General features: G+C 38.4%; 1 protein-coding gene across 1 annotated transcript in view; it reads right to left on the reverse strand.

Annotated features, from left to right (window-relative positions):
• UNC13C (unc-13 homolog C) overlaps window positions 1-25,302 on the reverse strand; it is a 580,271-nt gene that overhangs the window by 448,598 nt on the left and 106,371 nt on the right. Inside the window, exon 6 of the mRNA XM_036734862.1 lies at window positions 20,892-21,111. Coding sequence (XP_036590757.1) covers window positions 20,892-21,111 — 220 coding nt within the window. The remainder of the gene's footprint in view (window positions 1-20,891; window positions 21,112-25,302) is intronic.

Genomic DNA, 25,302 nt, shown 5'->3' on the forward strand with positions numbered 1-25,302 from the left:
TTGTTCATAGATTCTTAATTAACTTGAGGGGAAAAAGTACTTTAGGTTTAAAAATTTTCAGACTTTGCGCTTATGTTTTTTTTTCAAGTTTTTCAGATTTTTTAGGTTTATTTCAGTGACCTAAAGTCATCAAATATAGCTTTAATTTTTGTCTTCATTTTTGAAGACTTTTAAAATGTGGGGATGATGCAGCTGAAACACTAAGATGTATGCAGTCAGTTCCACATAGTGCACTCCTTCTGGAGTGGTTCTCCCCTCCCCTGCTAGTGGGACTGAGACCTGGACCTGGACCACAAGAGCTCCACTGAGACAATTAGGTTTTCTCCCATTCCTACAGTAGTCTTCTCACCTTGGAATTTTACTGTTCTTCTACAGACTTCTCATGCTAGAAGACCATTCCACTCCTGCAACAACTTTTTCTGATGGCTAAGCTCCTTCCAGAACCTCATTTCAAGAAAAGTTCCCATGTGAGTCCTGTTGACTCATTCATTTCTTTCTGTGCCCTAATCTTGACTCTTCTGACTTTCATGCAATAACAGTCTTCTCACCCTGAAAGTTTATTCCTCCTCTAGAACATTCTCACCCTGGAGGATCACTTCATGCCTATGGCCCCTTGCTCTGGTCAGCTCTTCTCAGAATTTCTTCTTTAAGGAAAGTGCCCAGACTAGCTATGTTCCCCACTCTGAACTCTTCTTTTTCTCCACCATGCTCAGAGGCTAGTAACTTTTCCACCCCCACCCTACTTCTTAGTTTCCATTTATGTGTTATCTCCCTTAATTAGAATATAAACTGCTTGAGAGAAAGGACGATTTTTCTTTTTGTTTGTATTTGTTTGTTCGTCCTTTGAAGTCATACCTGGCATGTAGTAAGCATTTAAATGTTTGTGTCCTTAACTCTAAGAACTGATCAGCATGCACCTTGTAAATGTCAGACATTATGCTAGGTTCTGAGGATACAAAGGCAGAAATGAAACAGCCCTGTCCCTTAAATTCTATTGAGGAAATCAGCATTCACAACTTAAACACATAAAAGAATATACAAATGAGTGTCAAAGAAAAAGGTCATTTCTTCACCACAGACTGGAGTAAGAGTGGGGGGAAAACAGGCAGTTCAAACTGCATTGATTTTCCAAGTAAACTTGCAAGTCAAGACATCACTTTCCTCTTATCATTAGTCCTCTTTGAGGAGGAAGAGGAGGGAGGAAGGAAGGAAAGGAAGAAGGAAGAAGGAATAAAGAAGAAGGAAGAAGAAAGAAGGAGGAGGAGGAAGAAGAGGCTGAGTTTCAGTTGAAAGGGTGGAGGAGGGGGAGGGGAAGGGGCCTTGAGGATAATAGTGAAGATTTAGAATATACCTGGAGTGGGCTGAAAATAATTTTGGAGAAGAAAAAGGATTTCCTTCCTGCAATGAGGTCACAGTTGGAATATGATAACACAAATCTGCAGTGGCAATGACTTAACACAAAGGATTTACCTCCATATAGGAGACAAAAAATTTAAGAATGAAGGACAATGCATTATTATACTGATGAGGGTACAGTCTCTGGGAACCCCCTTGAATCTGGAATACAGTCTCTGGGAGCCCCCTTGAACTCTCCTTGAATCTTTCAACTAGATCTGGCCTTCCCCTAAGGCCATAAGCCTTACATTATCATTAGGCCCAAATCTCTACCTAGCCTTGCCCTTTGTTGTCCAGCTACTTCCCACCCTTGATACTATCAATATCCATGCCTTCAGCTACTTCCCACCCTAAATGCCATTCTCTTGGTTCCTGGAATCTGACCTTATCTCGTCCTCCTTAGACTCCTCCTCAAGACCCTCCCTAAAGCCCTCCTCCAGTCACCCCAGACCACCCCTCAATCCCTCCTACAATCTCCTATATAATCTCCATCTTGCCTCCATGAAGGTGCTCAGATTCAATCTAGTTCAGCTTAGATTGAATCTGGCCCGCTTGTGATAACAGGCATCACAAAGGGTGGGATTTCTTAAGACAACCCATTATGGTGAATTCCTAAAAAACTTTGTCTTTTTCCTTGGCTGAGAAGGCTTGAGTCGAATTCTTTTGGCAGGACCCAGCGGGTAGGTATTTTGGGGTCTTGAGCACCCCTAGAAACCTATGGTTCCGTACTACCATCATCATTTTTTTGATTAGACCTCTTCAATACTAGAAGATTTCCCATATGTCTTAGGGCCCAAAACATTTCCAGAGGACTACATCTGCCATAGTATAATGCAAGTCAATGAAAAAGTAGAATTTGATAAACAGAAATCATATGATGACAGATTTCAAGCAACAGGGGACCCTTAAAGGACATTTTGTCCAAAGCTTTTCTTTCATAGATGAGTAAACTAGGCCCAGAGGTAAAATGAAGTGGCAGCATCACACAAGTAACAGAATTAGCATTCAAACCCAGCTTCTCCAATTCCAAATCCACTTTTCTTTCTACATTTTCACACTGCCAAAATGAATTAGAAATGAACATGCTGATTTACTTATATGAGATCCATTTCATTATATACCCATTCAGGGCCTAGGTCATGATGACTTCCACAGAGTAAATGTCTGGTAGATGTGTGTCTTGAGTATGGTCATATAATCAAAGATATTTTTTCAGTGATTATTGCTAAAAAGGAAAACTTTAGAAAAGTATAATAAAAAGGAGGTGGCAAGATTTCCATCTGGGATTAAGTAGAATCTGGTACGGCAGTCAGGTGGTACGGTGGATAGAGTACTTGGCTTGGAACCAGAAAGACTCATCTTCAAGTTCAAATCTGGCCTCAGACAATTACTAGCTGTGTAACTCTGGGCAAATCACTTAACCCTGTTTGCCTCAGTTTCTCATCTGTAAAATGAGCTAGAGAAGGAAATCATTCCAGTATATTTGCCAAGAAAACCCCAAAAGGGATCACTAAGAGTCAGACAAAGAATCTGGTTAGGTAGGCAGAATGTTTCAAGAAATACTTCTTTTACAAAACCAATTGTACATAACATTGCTTTAGATGAATAAGTCTAAAGAGATTACCCTACTCTCAGTACAATCTGCAGATACCCTTTTGTATTACGTTTTTTTTTTTTAAGAATGTTACAGAACCATTGAATAGGAAAGTTTTGAGGGAACTCACTATTCACCTAGTCTAACCCCTTATCTTACCATATCTGTTCTATAATGTCCCTGACAAGTGATCACCCAGCCAACACCTGAAGACCTTCAGGATTCTTTGATGCAATTGTACTTTTGGATAGTTCTTAATTGTCATAAAGGATTCCCCCACTCCCCCATATCAAATTTTAAAAACTTACCACTTTACAACTTCAATCCATTTTTACTATATTAGCTACATGGGAACAAATAGGACAAGTTCAATCCCCTTTTCCCCACAAGACAGTCCTTCAAATTCTTGAAACAAGCTATCATGTCACCCCAAAGTCTTCTCTTCTCTAGGCTAAAAAACCCAATTCTTTCATCGTATCCTCAAATGGCAAAGCCTCTAGTCCATACACATCTAGCGACCTTCTCCAATACAAGTGAACATGAGATGGTGAAATTCATCCTGATATAGGAATCAGAGCAAGGATACTTCTAATCCAACAGCAAAGGATTCAGAGCTGTGGCTAAAAAAAATTTGAAATGATAGGGATACAAAGATTATCCTATACCAACCTTTGTGATATAATTCACAGCATGATACTCTAAAGCCATAAGCAGGAAATGTTACATTTGAGATGGGATATGGGGAGAATGTATTTGTCCAGATGAGGTTTCCATGCTGCTAAAGGTCTGGCTACCACTAAGGAGGTAAGGAAGGGATGGTGTTATTGGGATTGTGGTCACTGAGGGAGAGGAAGCATGACTCAGGATGGTGCTATCATCATTCTAGATTTTGATTTCCTGCGGCAAAGCTTAGGTCACTTCATCTTAGAACTAGCTCTGTGGTAATCCTAGATCAATAGATAAATCAGAGCCATGACTAACACAGGGAAATGATCAGATTCTTGTAAACTATGGTTCTGGTGCCTCTATTCTGTCATTAAGGCTAGTTTCGATTTCAAGTGACAAACACCGTTGAATCATAAAATTATTTTAATGGACCTGTGATTTAAATGGTATCAGGAATTCCCCATAAGGAAACCTCATCTACCAATGCACATTTGCAATAAATGTTCCAAGTTTTAGAGAATTTCTTGATGATCTGGACAAGTTAAGTAACTTGCACAGAAAGAACCTCACATTCAGTATGACCAGAGGTAGGATTTGAACCCAAGTCTTCTTGACTTCTAGGCCAGCTCTCTCTTCACTACACTATGCTGTCTTTCTGAACCAATACCATCAAAAATTACTATAAATTTGGTCCTTGGCTTCAGACTTGTATCTTTCAAAAAAAGGAGGTCATGCACACATGACTAGAAAGCAGAACTTGGCCCATATACGTACTAAAAAAGTCAGCACAAAAGCCTGGAACCAGGCTGATGCTTAAAGTGACTGAGAGGAGATGCATTACAAAACAAACCACTTTTAAATAAGCAAACCCAGGAAGGGGAGGGAAGAGCAGAAGGATGAACATATAGAGATGCTCTAATTGAAAAACAATTTCCAGGGTTTTATCCTTATAATTATTCCATGTCTCCTAGAACTTTTAAAAACACCTCCTGGAAAATAATAGGTATTGAATAAGTTTACATTAAATTAATAATTGAAAATGTGGACATTTAACATCTGAAGAAACTAGAAGGGGGAAAAAAAGTTCATTATTATTTGGGAGCCTTACATTCATTTCAGTTTGCCAGAAGACAGAAAGCAACATTGCCTTACATACATGTTGGATCTCAGATGATCATATCATTCACGTGCTATTTTTTTCCTATTTAGGGCACAATGTTTTTCAGCATCTTTTTGCTTTTCTTTCCATTTCTTGTGAAAGGCTGTAGGTGGGTGAATTCTTGGTGTTTTCTCCCCTTTCCTTTAATTGCTTCACATACAAATGATCTCATCTACTCCCCCTTTAACTTGTCTTCAAATTCTTCCAAGGAACAGAATTGCAACTCCCCCATTCCCAAACTCCTCCTCCCCCTCCTCTTCCTCCTCACAAAATCAAAGCATAAAAACCCCCACAAGTTTTCTAGAAAACAATAGAAGACTCCAGTTTTGTCACAAGGGTGACTGTATGTTTAAAACAGGCAGGGTACTCAAACACTATGACCCAGAATGACATATGGCACTATCTGATCCTGTCAAATGCAAAAGAAAATACTTGGCCGGTTACAGAGCCTTTAAGAAACAAATCATTTCAGCTAAACAAATTCAATATTAATAAACACTATTACTGCATTACTCTTATAACTATTATACTATTATATGACAAAATGTCAGCAATCTTAAGCTACTTGGAAAATCATCTAAACATAAAGAAGTGCAAAATTTCAAATGTTTTCAATGTTGTCAGCCAAAGTAATAACTCCATCTCAATGACTTTTCTAAAGATCACGGGTTTTTAATCTGGGGTCCATGAATTTCTTTAAAAAGTATTGTGATTTCCTTGATAATCTTATGCACTTTACTGGATGTATTCAAAACCATTATTCTGAAAAAGGCTCCACAAAACCAAAAAGGCCGAGAATGTCTGTTCCTCCAGTGCTCTAATGTTTCTATGATCTCCTTGATGTGGACATTCCGTCTACTAATGAAAGTTACAACCCATCTGTGCTGGTCCATCTTGTGTGATTAAGATATGTGGTAAGTAAACTTTCAAGAGGAAGTAAGAAGTCTGGAGTTTGTGGGACAGTCTATGTTGAACAGGCCTCAAAAGGTTTGCATATTGGGAGGGGACCTCTGAATGGGTGTGATGGGCAGCATGACTGTTAAGTAATCAGGGAAAAATGATTACCGAGAGAGAGAAGTAGGAGTGCACTAAAAAAAAATTGCCATCATCATCATCATCATCATCATTGTAAAAAATATAACAATACCTGAAAGAGATTAAGTGATTTACTCAGGATCACACAGTAAATATCCTAGGCATGATTCATACTGATGTCTTCCTGACTTAAAGTCCAACATCATAGCCACTTAATTCATAACGGAATAGGAATCTTGGAGAAGAGGCCCCGAGAAATAGTGATCAAGCTTTCATTTGAGGACTTCTAATGATGCAGAACCCACTCCACTTTAGGCAGTTTACTCCACATGGCCTTCCCAATATTCCTTAGTGTGTTAGACAAACAACTCTCTCAAAAATACTCCTGAGTTTGAGGCCTGCCTCTGACAAATAGCTGTAAAAAGAGGAAAATAATGGCCTACTTCACAAGATTGTTGTGAAAATCAAATAAGCTAATACCTGAAAAGTATTTTGTGAACCTTAAATGTTAGCTATTATTTATTATTATTACTATCATTAGTAGTAGCAGCAGCAGTAGCTGGGTGACCTTTGGAGTCATTTAACCTCTGGGTCTCCCTTTACTTATCTGTAAATTAGGGTAATTTATACCTGGTCTGCCTACTTAACAGGATTATTGACAGATCAAATGAGATTATGTATGTGAAAGCACTCTGGAAACTGTAGACTCTCCTGCCAAATTCAAGTATTTTAAAAACATGATCTCTCTGGAAACCAATAGAAGCAATATTCTATTTAAGGTACACAGTTCTCCATTTCCTTAGACTAATCGACCCATCATTTAGCTTAATTTTTTGTCCATTTTTTAAAACACTGAAAGTGGCAATATTTTATTCTGGAAAATGTTATCCACACTGAGTTGAGCTGAAATTGTTTCTGAAATGTTAATAAAGCATACAATGGAAGCGAAACTCTGAACTAGTAATTCGCTGAAACAATGACTATAAAATAGAATATTAATAATATAGTAAGGCGACATGTCTTACAGACATTTTTTTTTGCAAGCATGACAATATGACAGTGCCTTTATCTCATATGCCTTCCTAGAACAACAGAAGTCAACAAAGCCTGTTTAACATTACCACAGCATATCAATCAGATAATGGCTGCAATGAATGAAAAGCTTTTATTAAAGGCTTATGCCATGTGCTACACATTTTGCTGAGCCCTGGGAAGAGGGGCAATTGCTGCCTCTCTTTTGGGAGACATATTTAATTGACATAGGAAAATAGCCATGATGAAACTTCCCATAAATACCAATGCAGACCTGAACCTGCTATACCATTTATAATCCTGAGTGAGTTGCCTGGGACAATAAGAGGTTTAGGGAATTAACAAAGGTCAGGTGGCTAGTCTGTGCTCAGTGGGCCAGACAGCCTCTCTGGAGCCTACATTTTAATGGTAGATAGGGTAATATGGTGTGTGTGTGTGTGTGTGTGTGTGTGTGTACACAAATATAGAAAAACTGTAGCTCTGAGGAGGGAGTTAAAGTCTCAGAAGTTACAAAGATAGTAACTTCTATCAACTAAAGGGAGGTCGCCTACAAGACCTTTTCAACACTAGTAGTGTTGAAAATACTAGTGTTGATTTGATTACAATTTCATTGGAAGGGATTAGTAGGGGAATGGAAGGTCCTTTGTCAGAATGGGAAATGGCTAGGCGAGGAAGAGTCTTTCTACTCCAGAAAATGTTAAGTTGAGTGGCTTAGAGCCTTGTCCATAACATCAAAAGGAAGAGTAATCAGCAGAGGATATCCACATTGAATGAAACTAACTGATTCATCCATTTAAACTGTTCATTCTCTTGCTCTAGAAAAGCAATCCTATTTGTTATAGTACAATAAAGAATTCCTGAGTACCTCCTGAGTGCTGAGCACTGGGGCAGTTATAAGGTTAGATAAGACACAGATCCTATCCTCAAGTTGCTGACAGTCAAGCAGAGGAAAAATATGACAAGCAGAAAACTGTAACACAACATCATATTATAAATGTGTTAAGAAGAGCAAAATAATGTGTTATATGAAGTTAAATGGGTTAGATAATTAACAAAGTAGGAGGTATTGATGCGAGAAGACTTCCTGGCAACATGGTATATTATTACCTCTAAGACTCTGAGCTGATTCACTATTTGCCTTACCTGAAATGTAGAATCATAACCAGGATGGATTGACTAGGGCCTTTGCCCATGAATGCTTCCTATGGCAAGTTTGGTTTTGAGTTGGTACTTAAAGGAATCCACTGAGGTCAGTAGTCAAAGTGGAGGAGGGAGAGCATTCTGAACTTGGGGAACAGTCAGAGAAAATACCCAGAGCCAAGAGATGGAGTGTATTGTTGGAAGAAGAGCCAGGAGACCGGAATTGCTGGAGGAAGGGATGAGAAGACTGGAAAGGTAGGAGGGGGCTAGATTATGAAGGGCTTTGAATGCCAAAAATAGAATTAAAATGTTGCTGAAATGTCTTATTACATTTCCCCCTGTCAAACTGACTTTTCTCCTTTCAAACTCACTCAAAACCCACCTTCTCTGTAATAGGTAATGGGACATAGGTTGAAACACTGAGCATACGAAGAGTGGACCTGAGTTAAAAGCTCACCTCTAGTGCTTCCTGTCTATGCAGTCCACATCACTTCATCTGCCCAGCCCATAGTTTTTTCATTTACAAAGTGAAACTTCAGGAAATGAATTGACTCAATTAAGGCAACATAGATGGGTCTTGACCTTAGGTCCCTTGTTTCTACTGTGCTATGCTGAGTAACTAGGCATTATCCATTTAAAAGAGGTGAGTTTTGAGTAGACTTTGGAAGAAGGAGAACTAGCATGCAGAAGAAAAAGGTAGTAATGTAAGTTAGAAGAATGGCAAACAGGAATTTTCTGTTCTCCACGACAAATCCTTCTAAAGCAACAAGTTGGACGAGATGACCTGTGACCTCCCTTTCAGGCCTAGATCTACGAGCCTCTACTTTCCGTCACTCTTTTCCCATCTTTTATTCTTCCCTTCAATCTTCCTAATATTTGATGCTTCAGTGTGTGTCCTTGTACAAATGGAGATGGATGTGTATGGCTTTATAAATTTCTTTTGAGTTCATCTCCATCTCTATTCATGTCTTCCTTTTCTTCTTGTTGGACTGCACATTAGAGGTCAAGATTTCTATCCTTGTTAACTCTGAATAGTCTGTACGTTGCTTCACTGTAAAAACTGATACCCAATAAGCCCTGACTGATAGATTTAAAGTGGTGCTGTTGCAACATATGGATAACCAGTGAAGTAAAACTAAGTTGAACCTAATCTCTGATTTATAAAAAAGAGCACATCAAGCAGATTTCACTAATTCAGTCAACCTCTAGTCCATTATAATATTAAGATGCATTATAAGTTTTAAGTGCATTAAATAATATGTACTAAATATTATACCTTACATTGTATTACATAAGATAATCTATTTTATAAGAACATTACATATTATAAGATATGTGTTAAGCGCATTAGAAGGTTAAGATGAGAGGGATCATACAAATTGAGGAACAAATCCTGTTCCCATATCTTTGATGGAATTATTTCTATTCATAGGCAGGTAGGTGATTGGTTCTTAGAGTCCTTGAAATGTGAAATCAAGCAAGCTGTGGAATCTTCTTGAACCAGATTCAAGAAAAATATGGACAACTCAGACAACATAAAGATGCCAGTATGTCACAAAAGAATGAGCACAAGCACTGAAATCAGAGGACCTGAGTCCAAATCCCACGTTGGACAATTACTACCTGCATGACCTCCTAGGCAAATCGCTTAACCTTTTTCGGCCCCAATTTCCTCATTTGTAAAATGAAAAGGTTGGACCAGATAATATCTGAAGGCCTTCCTAGCTACAGATTTAAGATCCAATAATTTACATATTCTTCCCTCTTATACAATTTTCCTGTCCCTATTTGAGGAAGAAAAGCAAGAAAAAAATGCTTTTCCACATAATCTCTCTGGCCCTTTAAACATACAATTTTCTCCCTTGAAATAATTAACTATTCTTGAGATGTTTAAGACCAGGTCTACAGCTGGGGGCATAGTGATTTAAAGAATACAGTGATGATTTCCCTATTCCTTTTGTTTTTTAACTATTCTACTATGGAATAAGTTTTTGAATATATATTAATAATGTAGATTTTATATGTAGGGATAGGGGCTAGGTGTGATTTGATTTGTAGCCTTGATACCCTCCCCCCCGCCCCACACACACAAAAGAACTATGTTCACTTGTTTGTTTTGAGGGTGAGAAAATCCCAGGATGCGAACTTTCTCCACTGATACATATATCAATCTATGACTTGCTGGTAAATCCTACGTAGTTGTTTCCTGAGGCAGCTAGGTGCATACAGTGCTGGGCCTGGAGTCAGAAAGAACTGAATTCAAATTTGGCTTTATACACTTACTAGTTTTGTGTCTCTGGGCAAGTCACTGAATCCGTCTGTCTCAATTTCCTCAACTGTAAAACGAATATTATGATAGTACCTATATCACCAGGTTCCTGTGAGAAGCCAATGAAGTAATATTTGCAAAGCACATAACAAAGCACTATATAAATACTTACTGCCCCTCTCCACCCACCCCCTCCCCATTCCTGTGGTACAGAGGGATAAAATAATTTGTCTAGGGGACCACAGACAGCAAGGGTCAAAGAGAGAATTCGAAACCAAGTCTTAACTTTGAATTTTCTATGCATTCTGTCATCCTCACTTTTCCTCATTAATGCTGACAAATAAATACTATGCCTTCATACGAATTCTCTCCAACATTGTTTGTGTACACACATGCCACCACACACAGATTTCAATTGGTGACAGAGAAATTTTATACCAATTTCACTTGTACTGATTTATAGATTTGTATTATTTGATTCAATTTACCAACACTGATATCACAGAAAGGCCATTTGTCCTCTCCAAGAGAGCCTTGTTATAATGCATATATTGCCTAGGAACTGAAGGATGGGCTCTGAGGATTTCAATAGCCTCCTCCAATTAACACATGCTTACTATAAGTTTATTCTATTAGCTAAATGATAGGCAGATAAAGGGGGGAACTAATATAGTATCAAGGCAAGTCTGGAAGAGAAAGGGGAAAGGGAATATTGCCTAAGGAAAGGACACCAAATGCGATAACTCACTAGGAGCCCTGACAATTTAGATGGCAGAGGGTTTACAGCATAAAAGTTCTAGGCTTGAGCTCTATTTGCCTACCAGGGAAATGATGCATCATCCTGAAAAGGTAATTCTACTCACGCTAATGCAAGAGCCAATAAAGCAGTGCACATGTGTGTGTATTTATATTTATTAATTTGGCACAATGAGCCTCAAGTATGTTTTTGAAAAAATAGCATGTGCCCAGGGTGCTACAGATTGCTCATCTTGCTTTAAGCCATCGGGCAGAGTGGTGGAAGGCAGAAAACTACAAAAACTACTACTGAGCAGATGCACCCAAGAGATTCCTTTGGAAGAGTGTTTGCCTTTCCAATGTATCTTTCATACTTCATGGAGACACCAGAGCAGTGAGCACCATCATGACATCTTCCTGCTCCTTTTTCTTTTAAGTCTCAAACCTAACACTAGGAAGGAAAGTGATTCTCAAATGTAAACAAACAGTACCTTAAAAATCACTTCACAAATCTCTTTTTTACATTCTCTCCTCTGCATTGATCACAAAACATATAATTTTTATTTATTTCTGGAAGTTACATTTTAAGGTCAGGGAAAACTAAGACTCTGGAGGAGGATGATCTAAGTCAGGGGTGGGGAACCTGAGGCCTCCAGGCTACATGTGGCCCTCTAGGTCCTCAAGTGCAGCCCTTCGACTAAATCCAAACCTCATATATGGCCTGGCGGCCACAGGTTCTCCACCCCTGATCTAGGTGGTAAAATTTCCAGAAATGAAATCATAAAATCGTAGATAAAGAAATTAGGGATATTTAGCATAAAGAAAAAAGAATAATGAGAGATATGATAGGTATCATCAAAACATAAAAAACTGCCCGTGAGAACTAGGACCACTAAGTTAAAAGAAAGGAAAATCTTGGCTTAATATAAAAACTATTATCCAAGCCTGTCCAATAGCAATAGAATAGAACTTTTTCATGAGCTTTCAGGTCCCTTGCTACTGAAAATGTTAAAGCATTAGCCAGAAGATTATCTCTCCAGGGTACCATAGGAGGTATACTTACACTGAAAAGCTAGACTAGATACTCCTTCCAATTTGCATTTGCTCATCCTCGATCTAGCTCATTATGGTGACATGTTTACAACTATGTCTTCATAGGAGTTCTTTCTAACTCTTCATTCCTTGAATGAAACAAGGTATGAGAAGAATTCCTGAAGAGAGATGTGTCAGGAGAATCAAATACCAATTAACTTTGTCCCAAACTGCTGCATCACATGGGCAAACCATATCAGTAAACAGAGATGAGAATCTCCAAGATTAATGAAGGTTCCAGCGAGTAGTGGTAGACCAGGTCAGAGAAGCTCAACTAGTTTCTTCTTATTCCCATCTTAGAGTGTGAATACAAACCAAAACCAAAAATAAAAATGGAGGGAAGGGGATGTAAGCAGACATAACTTTATTTTCCTGGAATGGAACAAAGGCCAGGGAACAAGAGACCTTATAAAATCCCGTTCATAAGTCCTCTCTCTTCTCTCACTCTCACAGTAATTTTCAGTTGTTTTGTGACAGTTCCACAGAGAGGTGTATACAAAATTAAATCATAAATTAAACAGAAACAAAATATCATGAAAAGTCATCCTTATCCAAACAGGACTCCGAAAAGAAGGATTCCTTCCCACTTATTTCTTTATTTCTATCTTTTCCTAGAACTCCCATGCCAGCCCATATCTCTTATATGGCTCCCTCCAATTGGGGAAAGGAAAGACAGGCCTTAGGGAGTGAAGTATCATTGTTGTTTGGTCATTTCAGCCAAGTCTGAATCTTCATGACCCCATTTAGGGTTTTCTTGGCAAAGATACTGGAGTGGTTTGCCATTTGCTTCTCCAGCTCATTTTACAGATGAGGAAACTGGGGCAAACAGGGTTAAGTGACTTGCCCAGGGTCACACAGCTAGTAAGTGTCTGAGGCTGTTTGAAGTCAGGTCTTCCTGACTCCAGGTCCAGCACTCTATCCACTGCATCACCTAAGTGCCCCAACAACAACAATACCTCTGAAAACAATGACTTTCTGAAAAAGCATCTCTATCCAATAGGATTATGGAAAGCAAGAAGACTCCCTCCCACTTATTTCTTTTTTATTTTCTTTTCTTAGAACCCCCATACCATCCCATATCTCTTGTATGGCTTCCTCCGACTAGGAAAAAACAGGCCTTAGCGAGACCACCTTTATGTTTTGAGAAGAAAGAGGCATGGCAACAGGGACACTGAGGCATTTCTGAAAGGGAAGATACTTCATTTCTACTATCTCATGCTTCTACAAATATTTAAAAATCATAGGATGCTTTATTCCTGTATTAGGAGTGAAAAAGATACAAAAACAGACTTTAAAAAAAATAAAGTGTACATTCAAAAGCAAGGGAAAAAATGATTTCCCCTTGGTTTCTGGTCTAAATCTCACTTTGCAATTCTACTCCTCCTTTTATTAATATCATATTTAGAAACAGGACATGTACTTAATTGACCTAAGGACTTTTATCTAGAAAAATACGTTTTCTAGGGTAGAACCTCTCCTGGTGTTCAGGCAGCCCCAGGTCACGGAGGTGATGTTTACATTATAGAATAAGGTCTGTGATTCTGGCAATGCTCTCCCCAAGCCCTTTTCCATCTCTGAAACAGTCAAATGTAAACACTAATACTGCTTAACTGACAGATTATAGGGATGTCAGCCACACTGTCATTTTCATTCGTGTTCCCTTTTCAATCCTATTTTCTCTGAACAGCAATTACCAAGCACAAAAGAAGGCTTTGAAATGAAACAGGGAGCTCAGACCACTTCCAGCTGAGATAGGGTGCCTCCCTGTTGTCTGTAAACAGGTGTAGAGAGGATGCCAGATGATATCAGAGGTGCCCTCTAACACTTATTGTGTATGTTTTGTTCTCTTCCACTGAGAGAGCACTATGGGAATGTTATCTGGAATAGTGACACCAAGTAAATAGAATTGGCTATTTATTTACTTATCTTATCCCAAATTTTGAATATAGGAACCATGTCTTACACATACTTGAACTCCCTCAGCATCCACTAAGTACCATTAGCCTTGTATATAGTAGGTGCTTAATACAACTTAGCTGGATGAATGCATTCATGTATATGTGAATGCATGCATGAATGAATCAATAAATGAATAAATACAGATCTAGATGACAAAGCAATCCATGACTCATTTCAGTGTGTCATAGACTCTGACATAGTTCATTTGCTTTTTTAAAATTACATTTAATACTATAATCAATATTTATTATTAATTATAATTATAATATAATAAAATGATAAAAATCAAAATTAATAAAATCAAAATTTAATTTATTAATTAATTATAATATACAATTAATTATAATTATATTAATAATAATTAATATTAATATCCTTGAGTTTTTCTCAAGTTAGAGCATCTGCCCTGAAGCATGCTTTGTCTTTGTCACCTTTTAAGAAACATTTCTTGAGATTATTCGTTGTCTTTGTTCAGTCACGTTTCAGTTGTGTCTGACTCTTCTTGACCCCATTTGGGGTTTTCTTGGCAAGGTACTGGAATGGTTTGCTATTTCCTTCTCCAGTTCATTTTGTAAATAAGGAAATAGGCAAAGAGAATAAGTGATTTGCCTAGGGTCACACAACTAGTGTCTGAGGCCAGATTTGAACTCAGCAAGATGAATCTTCCTGATTGCAGGCCTGGTGCTGTATCCACTGTGTCAGTTAGCTGCACTGAAATTATCTACAACTATTTTAAAGGTAGGGGAGAGGACAGGGGAATGACACTCTTATCAACAAGGAAAACTACCCTAACAGGCTTTGAATGAAATGAAATGCAAATGAAGCAAAGTGAAAGTCAAGTGAAAGCAGTAATGTTGCTTCTTTTCTAAAACTGATTTTTAAAAACATCATAGGAAACGCTATGACAAAACCAGATGTATCAGGGGAACTATCAAATGGCTCTTTGGTTAAAGCTCTGGGTCACTCTTCAAAGACCTGTTTAGACTCTAACCTAAGTACAATTTTGGTATTCTCCTCCTTCCCCCATAGACCTTGTTTATATGATAGAAATTGGTGGATTATGAACTAGCACAACTGCCTTTACAGTTGGCTCCCCAAGGATCTTAACAATGAATACAGATTGCCAGAAAATGAGCAGCTGTGGTGACCTGTATTCATCCTGAATTCAGGCTCAGAAAACTGCATGTACCATAAAGGCCACTTCACTGACTCTACAGTTCTGACCTCCAGTTCAAGAAAATGTCTCCAAACGTTTTACTCAAACATTCTTTTCTATTTTCCGCAAAAATTCTAGAAGCAGCTAGGTGGCGCAGTGGATAGAGTGCTGGGCCTGGAGTTAGGTAGACCCAAGTTCAAATCTGACCTCAGACACTTACTAGTTGTGTAACGTGGGCAATTCACTCAATCTCTGTTTGCCTCAGTTTCCTCATCTGTAAAATGGAGATGACACCAACACCTACCTCCCAAGGGCTGTTGTGAGAATCCAATGATACCATAATTGTAAAACACTTAGCACTGTTCCTGGCACAGAGTAAGGGCTATATAAATATTAGCTATTGTTTTCTCTTTCATTGTATTCGCCAAAACGGTCCTTAATGAAGCAGCTGGCCACTTGGCATGGGTACACTAAGTAGCAATATGGTGTGGGAGAAGGAGATTACTAGGTTCCAACAGAGCCTTAGTTTGAGCCCCAGCTCTGCCAAGTGATGGGTCTCAAGCTTCCCATCTATACAATGGGATAACCTACTTCATGGGGTTGTTGTTTGGAAAGTGCTTTTGAATCCCAACACACTATTTATATGAGAGATTTTATTTCAGTTCTAGTTGTTGGGCTGGACATGTGATTTCATGAGTGCAGAGATCTCCTAGGATGGAATTTCTACTGATACAGATCAGCTACTTGCCTCCAATGAAAAGACTTAGAGTTGTCTGAGGGTGCTGGGGGGGTGGGGTGGGTGGTTCAGTGACTTGCCCACTGTTGCACAGATATGATGTGTCAGAGGAAGGATTTGAAATTAAGGTCTTTCTAACTCTAAGGCAGGTCTTCTATTTACTGCGTCATGTTGCTTCTCATTCATATTCTTATTGTGGTAGCCGTTGTTTTTGTTAACATTCTTACATTATTATTGTTGCTACTGTATCATAGTTAATAATGATATTATCAGGACTTAAGTGAGGAGATATATGTTTATATATTAAAGGATACATTAGGTGAGAACTATGGCCTATCTGGCTCGTTACGACCTTTCCAACCATGGTACCAAGGGATATTATATTGGAGATAATATTTGACTTAAGAGATCCATCTCAAGTGGTTTTGAGAGAGGCTGAGTAGGGTAGTAGAAAGTGTGCCGGCCCTGGAGTTAGGAAAATTTGGGTACCTGCCTCAGACACTTACTGGCTGGGTGACCCTCTGATTAGTCACTTAACCTCCTCATGTTTCTCATCTGTAAAGGGGATTGGACCTGATGACATCTGATGGCCTTCCCAATCCATGCTCCAGACCTATGATCCTAGAATCCCCAAACCTTCTAAATCTCTTGTTTCTCCCCCTGTGAATTACACTCCATACAGTAATACAGTACAGTACTACATATGTACTACAGTAATAGTCTCCCGAACAGGCCATGTGCATTCGTGCCCATGAACCTTTGTTCATCTTACAGAGGATATGTGCGCTATTCCTCCTTGTTAATCTGAACTCTACCTTTCCTTCGTGACCCAGCTCAAGCCCTGCCCTCACCCCAGAAAAGGATTGCTCCCTTCTCTGAATTTCAATGGCATTTAGTGTCCTTATTGCTTATTTTGCAATCATGAAATCATCTCCTCTGCTGTTTTTATCTTTTAAAAAAAAAACAGATGTTCTATGTACTCAACTAAATAACATGACTCTTATGAGAGGGCCTCAATAAACGACAGAATCTCTGAAAAGGAAGCTGTCTGTTGTCACATGGAACCATCTACTTCCATGAAGAACTCTCCTGTCCCAATTTATCCAGATGAAAGGACTTCAGAGGACACATGAGGGCAGAGCCAGGCATATATGACAGGATATAAAAATGCACAGATACAGGCAAAATTCATGTGGCAAAAAGGTAACTTTTTGGCTAACAGAATACCAATACTTGTTTCATAACAAATAATTGTAGCCTCAATCTTGGCTCTAATGTACTATCTTAGATGGAGTTGTGGTTCCTGGTTTTTGAGCCCATTTCTACTTTAGATACAACATTCCACCTCTGGCCTTTTTAGCCCCACTACTTGTTAATTCCATTCATAAGAGATTTAGAAATGAAAGGGACCTTAAATATCATCTATGCCAACTCTCTCATTTTACAAGTAAAGAAACATTACAGGTAGGAATTTGAACCCAGGTCCTCTTAACTTCATTGAACTGAAATTCTAATTCCTATCTATACAGATTGTGCAGTGGATAGAGTGCCCAGTGTGGAGTTAGGAAGTCTCATCTTCCTGAGTTCAAATATGGCCTCAGACACTTATTAGCTGTATGACCCTAGGCAAGTCACTTAGCCCTGTTTGCTTCAGTTTCCTCATTTGTAAAACAAGATGAAGGAAATTTCAAAACTATTCCAGTATCTTTGCCAAGACCCAAATGGGGTCACAAAGTCAGAAGTGAGTGAAATGACTGAACAACAACATCTCCAACTAATATAACCATACTGTGCTGGTTGATGACTCCTGGTACTATGAATTTAAGAAGTTTGGGACCCCAATGACCATGCTGGCTATGAGAAACCCTATTGTGAAGCAGGCCACAGGAATGTGGTGTTTCTGTAATAAATTTGACCTATCCATCTCCAACAGCTATCACCCCATCTCTTCTCCTTGACATTCTCTAGGTTTTTGTGATACCACCCACTCTTGGCTTTCCCATTATCTATTTGACTGTTCCTTCTCATTCTCACTAGAGTTATCTAATAAATCATCAGAGCTCCGATTTATTGTCAAGAGGACAAACATTAGACAAGTGTCAACACAAAAAGTTCTCCTTGCTTTTGTTGCTGAACCTCTGAGAAGGCTGCCTTGAAGAGACTATCTCACAACTAACTTAAATGAATTTCAGAAGAAAATGTCTTCAGTCTAGTTTTTCCCCTTCACTGCTTTTGTTGTTTAGTGAGAGGAAACTGCTTATATAGTATATATGGAAAACCAAGAGAAAAATATACATACATACATATATGTGTGTTACGTATATATGTGTGTGCATACACATGTGCTGTCATTCATTGATTTTAGTCGTATCTGACTCTTCGTGTCCTCATTTGGGGTTTTCTTGGCAAAGATAATGGAGTGGCTTGACATTTCCTTCTCTAGCTCATTCTACAGATGAAGAAATTGAGGCAAAGAGGGTTATGGAACTTGACCAGGGTCACAAAGTTGGTGTCTAAGGCTGGATTTGAAATCAGGTCCTCCTGATTTCAGGCCCAGTGCTCCATCCACTGTACCACTTTGCTGCCCACTACATACATACATATATATGCATACATACAAATAAAAAGCATTCTTTTCCCTCACACATACCTTTGACCTCTCTGTGTCCTCTCTCATATATTAGCTCTTTACGTACATAGTTGTATATATGCATATGTACACATATGTAATAAATATTTTATTGTCTTGCTCTTTTTTATTCTTATTTTCTGTAAGAGATATAGGGGATATACTATTATACCAATTTAATAGATGAATAAACTCAAGCAGAGAAGGGCAGTGGCCTACCAAAGAATGACCTTGGTCACATCAGACCAGTGCCAAAGCCAGAACTGAGACTCTCAGTCCAGGCCTCATATCTCCTGCATTCTCTCCTATTCTTGAGTTTCGTATAGGCATTTAAACATGAAAACATCACCATCCTCAAATATTTTGAGTTCATTCTGCTAGTCCTATAAAGAATTGCACAATTCATTAAACCAATGTAAAATGTTACACATTTGCAAACAGTGAATATTGGGATAATAAGCAAAGCTTTTTGATACTTAGTGAGTAGTGTGTTATCTATTCTACATGAAAGAACAAAAAGGGTGTGAGCTAATTATTTATGTGTGATCTTCACCATCTTTCTCTAAGGACAACCAGTCATTTATTATATGCTACAAATACATTTTTTTTCCTCCTCCATTGACTTTATCCCACCCTACCTTTCTGATTAGAATATTTCTTAGAATTACTATATACCATTAATCATTTTTATACAGCGGATCAGATTTTTAATTGCATCTGTGTTCCCCAAAATAAACTGGACAAGTAATATTGATTGTAAAGAGGATTTGTTCCCTCTTTAAGTTGGCACTCCAAACGGCAGATTTTTCACAAGAACAATACTATTCCTTCAGCAGGAAATATATTCATATGTATTCATTACCATTAACATAGCTTCTGCGTGGTCATGCGGAGAGAATTTTAATCAGGTAAAAGGTTGTGGAATGTATATGGCTGAGATTATGACAGGCCTTGGCAGTATCTCTGATTTCATCTTCCCTTTGACATTTCCCTGTGTTTTCCACAAAGGAATCTATTCAATTCACTGAGCCCCTGTGTTGGACATTCCACGTAAACAGAAATGGAACAGGTAATGAGCAGATGGGTCAGAGAAAGCATGATTTGTGAGTTTATGTCACCATTTAAACAGAGGGTCCTGGAAATAGTTTTGTTAGTGTTTTAGATTAGAAGAGTCCTTTTGTTTTGCCTACAGATGCAATTGAGCACCTTATCGGAAAGTTTAAAAAAAAAATCTTTCATGGTGCGGTATTGTGGTGGTTCAGCAGCTAGACAAAGGTTAACTAAGGCAAAGAGAGTGCTGCATGAATGCCCTAAAGGCCACAGCAGGTGTTCATGCAGCACTAGAAGAGCTGGCCATGGAAGGATCGTAGCTGCCAGGTGAGACTCAGTGGAAATTGTTCCTTTGTCCTCAATTTGCGAAGCTGAAGCAAGAATTTATGATGCTGCAATTCCATGGGAATAATTTGGCCACTGATAATGAATTGTAGATGCCACCTACCTATCTACTTCCTCACAGGGCTATTGGGTTAAGAGGACATAAAGGAGGTGAATCATATGTTGGAAGAGAAAAAGTATAAAGCATCATGTAAATGCAAGACATTCAAATATCTCCCTCAGGGCCAGTTTCAGTGACAGCACATGACTGAACAGTTGCTTCTGGGGTCACTTTGTTTTAAGAATGCCTACTTCACTGAATTGAAACCCAAATTCCTTATAACTACTTTTCATGTTATAGCTGACCTTTTCTGCTATAAAACCCAGATGGCTGTAACAGAAACATCACTATGGTTTTGGTGCTCAGGAGAGGTGGAAAATGGTCCTTCAAACCAGCTTTTTAGGACAAAATCAGTTGGTGATGGAGAGACTCTGGGACACAAGAGAAAGAGAACCTGGGACAGAAGTCTCTGTAGGTTGGGACTCTGAGAGAGAGAGGCTGCTGCTAAGGAGGCTTCTTAGAGAAGAGGAAGCAGGGAAAGGCCAGGCCCAGGCCCAGATCCTGGAAATAAGCTTAACTGTACCTACTGAAGAAGTACAAATGTATTCAGAGCCCTCTCAATCCTAGAGGGATTTTTAGTATGAGATAGAGTCTGGGTTGTCTCAACCTAATTATGACTTGGCCCTTCCATGGGAATGACAGTATAAAACCAATTGATCATCTCATGAACAATGCCAAATCTCCACTCAGTGGCTATTTAACTGGTCAGCCTAAATAAATTGTAAGAAATGTCAAGCTTTTAACTAGAAAGCATGCAGGCATCATATTGAATACATAGAGCATTTGACTGAATACTCACTCTGCAAACAGTCAGCATTTAGAAGGTCCTGACACTTTTCATGACATTTGACACCGCACTCCATACACTTCATGCCTTGTCTTGCTATCCCCCAAAGAAGACCTTCACATTCATAGCAGTAGGTTGGGGTGGTAGCTGTCCACACCTCAAAATTGTGAGGGGTGGTAGATGACATTGGGTAGATCAATGCTTGCAGAGTCTTTTTGAAGACATGCATTTTCTGTTAGTGGGAGGAAAAAGGAAAAAAAAAACAAACAAGAAAAATCAGTCTTTTGGGGGAAATTCGCAAAATGATGTTGCACAGAAACCTCAAATAAAGCATTATGACAAACCAATTTCTCACTTTTTTTCAGAACTGTTGCAGTGAAAGAGCTCATACTTATACATGAGTCTCACACATAATGCTGGCAAGAAGAGGATGAAAACACCTTCCCTTATTCTAGTATATCTGCCATGGAACCCAACTCAATTATCATCTGAAAATACATTTACATAATTATTTCCATATATGGCCAACACTGTGAAATAGGGTAAGTCTGTCTTCTAGGCCATCCCTTCCACCCTTCATATCAATATCTCTTGATTCTCTTTCTCCATGTATTTCAAAGACCTTCATGATATTCCTTGGATGTCTAGAAAAATCCTACCACAAAACCTACTAAGGCCAGTATTTATGCATGATTCTGAATTTGTCTGCCCTCTCGCCTACCAAAATCATTAATGAAACTTTAGGAAACTGCCCTCAACAAGTTGTCACGGAGAAAAACTTGATAAACTCAATCACAGAAGTGAACAACTGCTAAGGCTTATTTAATCACTCCTACAAGCACTATCAGCAATTTAGCAGGAATATTCCTTAACGATCTAAAGGAATTAATTTCTGATGGTAGAATTTCATTATCAGTAACAAAATGATGAGGGAAAGAGGTATTTTTGAAGGGGCTGTCCTGGTGCTTCTGGAATCATGATATGCTATAGTAAAACTCAAACCTGTCTCAAGTCACACTTGAAGGTAATTTTGCATGAGCATCTAACACCCAACAAGGGAATATCTGCATTTTAGAGTAGCTTTACTGATGCATGAAGCTAATAGGGAAAGTAATATTCCAATAACCTAAGAATGACATTGATTTTAATAACATTTTTTCTATTCTTTTCTATTACCTTCATATTCTTTCCCCACCCAGTCAGCCATCCCTTATTACGAAGAAAAATTAAGAGAAAAAAAAATCAGTTCAGCCAAACTAATCAACACACCAACAAAATCCAATGATATATTCAGTGTTATACACACATAGTCCTCCACCTATACAAAGAAGGGAGAGAAATGATTCTCATATCATGTCTCATTTCAGAAACAAGCTTGCTCATTAGAGTTACATAATACTTTGTTTTTGTTTGCTTACTTCCATTTACAATGTTGTAAGTTGTCTGTCTTGCCTGGTTCTTCTTGCTTTACTCTGTATCAGTTCATATAAATCTTTCCAAGCATCTATATCCTCCATACTCATTGTTTCATTTTGAAGTGTAATACTCCATTATATTCACATAGCATGATTTATCTGGCTGTTCCCACGTCAGTGGGCATCAACATTTTTCAGTTCAATTTTTTTTAATAACAAAAAGTGCTATGGAATAATTTGGTGTATATGGCACCTTTCCCCCCTATTTTTTTATCCCTTTGGCAGTACATATCTGGGTATGAAAATTTTAGAATAACCAGCTAAAATGATTATACCAACCTAATTTCTCTACAGTAATGGTAGCTACAAATTTCTTTAGATTTATCGTGCTAACTCAGATTATGTTCATTTTTGACGCTGCCAGGGAATTTATTTGCATACAAACTTTAGCTTTGTACACAGAGATGTAATTTTCTTATTATATGGTCTTCTCAAGTCTTCCATATACTATTCCAGTAAAGTGTAAATGTCTTGAGGGCAGGGATTAAGCCTTTATCTTTATATCCCCAGAACAATAGCAAATACTGAATAAATATTCGATAAATTAAATTTTGCCCTTACATATAATATTTTGACATTTCAAAGGAGCCATCAACTCACTGATATGGCCATTCCCACCAACAGATGGAACAGATGTTTGGGGAATTATACCCTTCAATCCATTATTCATACTGTTGCTAAAGTGAGACTCCTAAAGTCTGGCCAAACCATGTTATGCCTCCTGTGTAAGAAGTTCTAGTGATTCCCTATTGCCTCTAAGACAAAATACAAACTCTCCCATTAGACATTTTAAGGCCTTCACAATTTGGCTTTGACTTCCCTTTTATGCTTCTTACACATTAGTAGTCTTCTCACCCTACGCAAAATCTTGGCTACGTCTTATAAATTTTCCATGAGGAAATGATAAAAATTAAAACAGGATATGGCTGTGCACATTCTATTTTCCCTACCAAATTGTAAACTCCATGAGAATAGGATTCACGTTTGTTTCCCTAATCTTTCTCTGGAGCTCTAGCTCAACATCATCAACTGCCTATTGGCTATTTCCAATTGGTTGTCCCATAAGAATCTCAAAATCAACATCTCAGAAACAGATTTGTTATCTTTCCCCACAACTCCACCACTTTTTCCACACTTTCTTGTCTATATGAGAGCACCATTATCCTTCCTCTTGGAGGCTCAGAGTTACCTCCCAACTCTTGACTTTTCCTCATCCCCCCATATTCAATCAGTTGCTAAATCTTGTCTATCTCCATATCATTTTTACATAAATTCCCTTCTCCTCATTCACATGGGTCACCACCCTAGCTCAAACCCCTAATCACCTTTAGGCAGCAAGGTGGCACAGTGGATAGAATGCTATGCTTGGAGTCAGGAAGACTCATCTTCCTGAGTTCAAATCTGGCCTCAGACTCTTACTAGCTGTGTGACCTTGGGCAAGTCACTTAATCCTGTTTGCTTCAGTTTCCTCATTTGTAAAATGATGTAGAGATGGAAATGGCAAACCACTCCAGTATCCTTGCCAAGGAAACCCCAAATGGGGTTGCAAAGAGTTGGACATGACTGAAAAATCACTTTTAGACTGGATTAGCCTATCCTTTGATTTCCTTGTCTCAAAATCTCTCCTCCTTTCAATCCATTATTCACACTATTGCTAGATTCCTAAAGCTCAACCTAGCCATGTCATGCTTCTTGTGTAAGAAATTTCTAGTGACTTCTTATTGCCTCCAAGACAAAATACAAACTCCCTTGTTAGGCATTTAAAGACCTTCTCAGTTTGGCTTTGGTTTCCCTTTCAAGTTTCTTACACATTAGTTTTCTTCATGCATTCTGTGGTCTAGACAACTAGTCTACTTGCTTTTATTTATATACAACATTCCATCTCCAGTGTCTTTGACTTTATATATGCTGTCCTCTTTACCTGGAATATAATCTCTCCTTGTCTTTGCCCCTTAGAATATTTAACTTCCTCCAAAGCTCATCTTCAATAGCACATTCCAGATGAGACCTTTCTTGATCCTTCCAGCAACCAGGATTTCTCCAATAAAATTATTTTGCATTTACATAGTTGTGTACATTTTCTCCCTATAGAAGGTAAGCCTTTTGAAGGCAAGGACTACTTTACATTTGTCTTTGTATAACTAGCATCTAACATAGTGCCTAAAACAATAAGTTACTTTTAATAGATGCTTGTGGATTGATTCCCCAATTCCTAACAAAGTTCTATTCATATAGACACAATCCTGGTTTAATGAATATGTCATGGTCAACTTTTCAACTGATTATGTTGATCTTGTCTTAGAGAAAATCTTTCAGCTATAAAAGTTACCTGCTGGAGTGTAAAATGTCATCAAGCTTTTCATTTAGACATCGTGCCATAGAGTTTCAGCCAGTCTTTAACAAAATCTCTTTTATGGTGTTGCTTTTTTGGAATTTAGCTACTGGGCTCTAAGGGATAAGAACGGAGACAAGCTCTGTCCAGAACTTTCTGGCAGAAAATCATGGGGATAGTTTTGGGAAAAAATACCACTATAGCAATTTTAAAGCATATTACTACAACATGATCAATGGGTACAAAGTAGAACCAGCTCTGCAGAGCCTAAGGAAAGAAAAGGCATGGATATGGATTCTTATTATTGCAAATATCTAAAGAACCACATTAGATAAAGAGAAGATGTTCTTGGTTAACCAAAGGGTCTTGCATCACCTTTCATTTTTTAAGATTAATTTATTTTTTAACATTCATTTCCATAAGACTTTGAGTTACAAATTTTTTCCCCATCTCTCCCCTGCCCCCCACCCCAAGATGGCATGTATTCTGATTGCCCCTTTCCCCAGTCTGCCCTCCCTTCTATCAACCCACTCCCTGCCCCATCCCCCTTCCCCTTACTTTCTTGTAGGGCAAGATAGATTTCTATACCCAATTGCCTGTATATCTTATTTCCCAG

This window comes from Trichosurus vulpecula, chromosome 8, assembly GCF_011100635.1.
Source record: "Trichosurus vulpecula isolate mTriVul1 chromosome 8, mTriVul1.pri, whole genome shotgun sequence".
Taxonomy (NCBI): Eukaryota; Metazoa; Chordata; class Mammalia; order Diprotodontia; family Phalangeridae; genus Trichosurus; species Trichosurus vulpecula.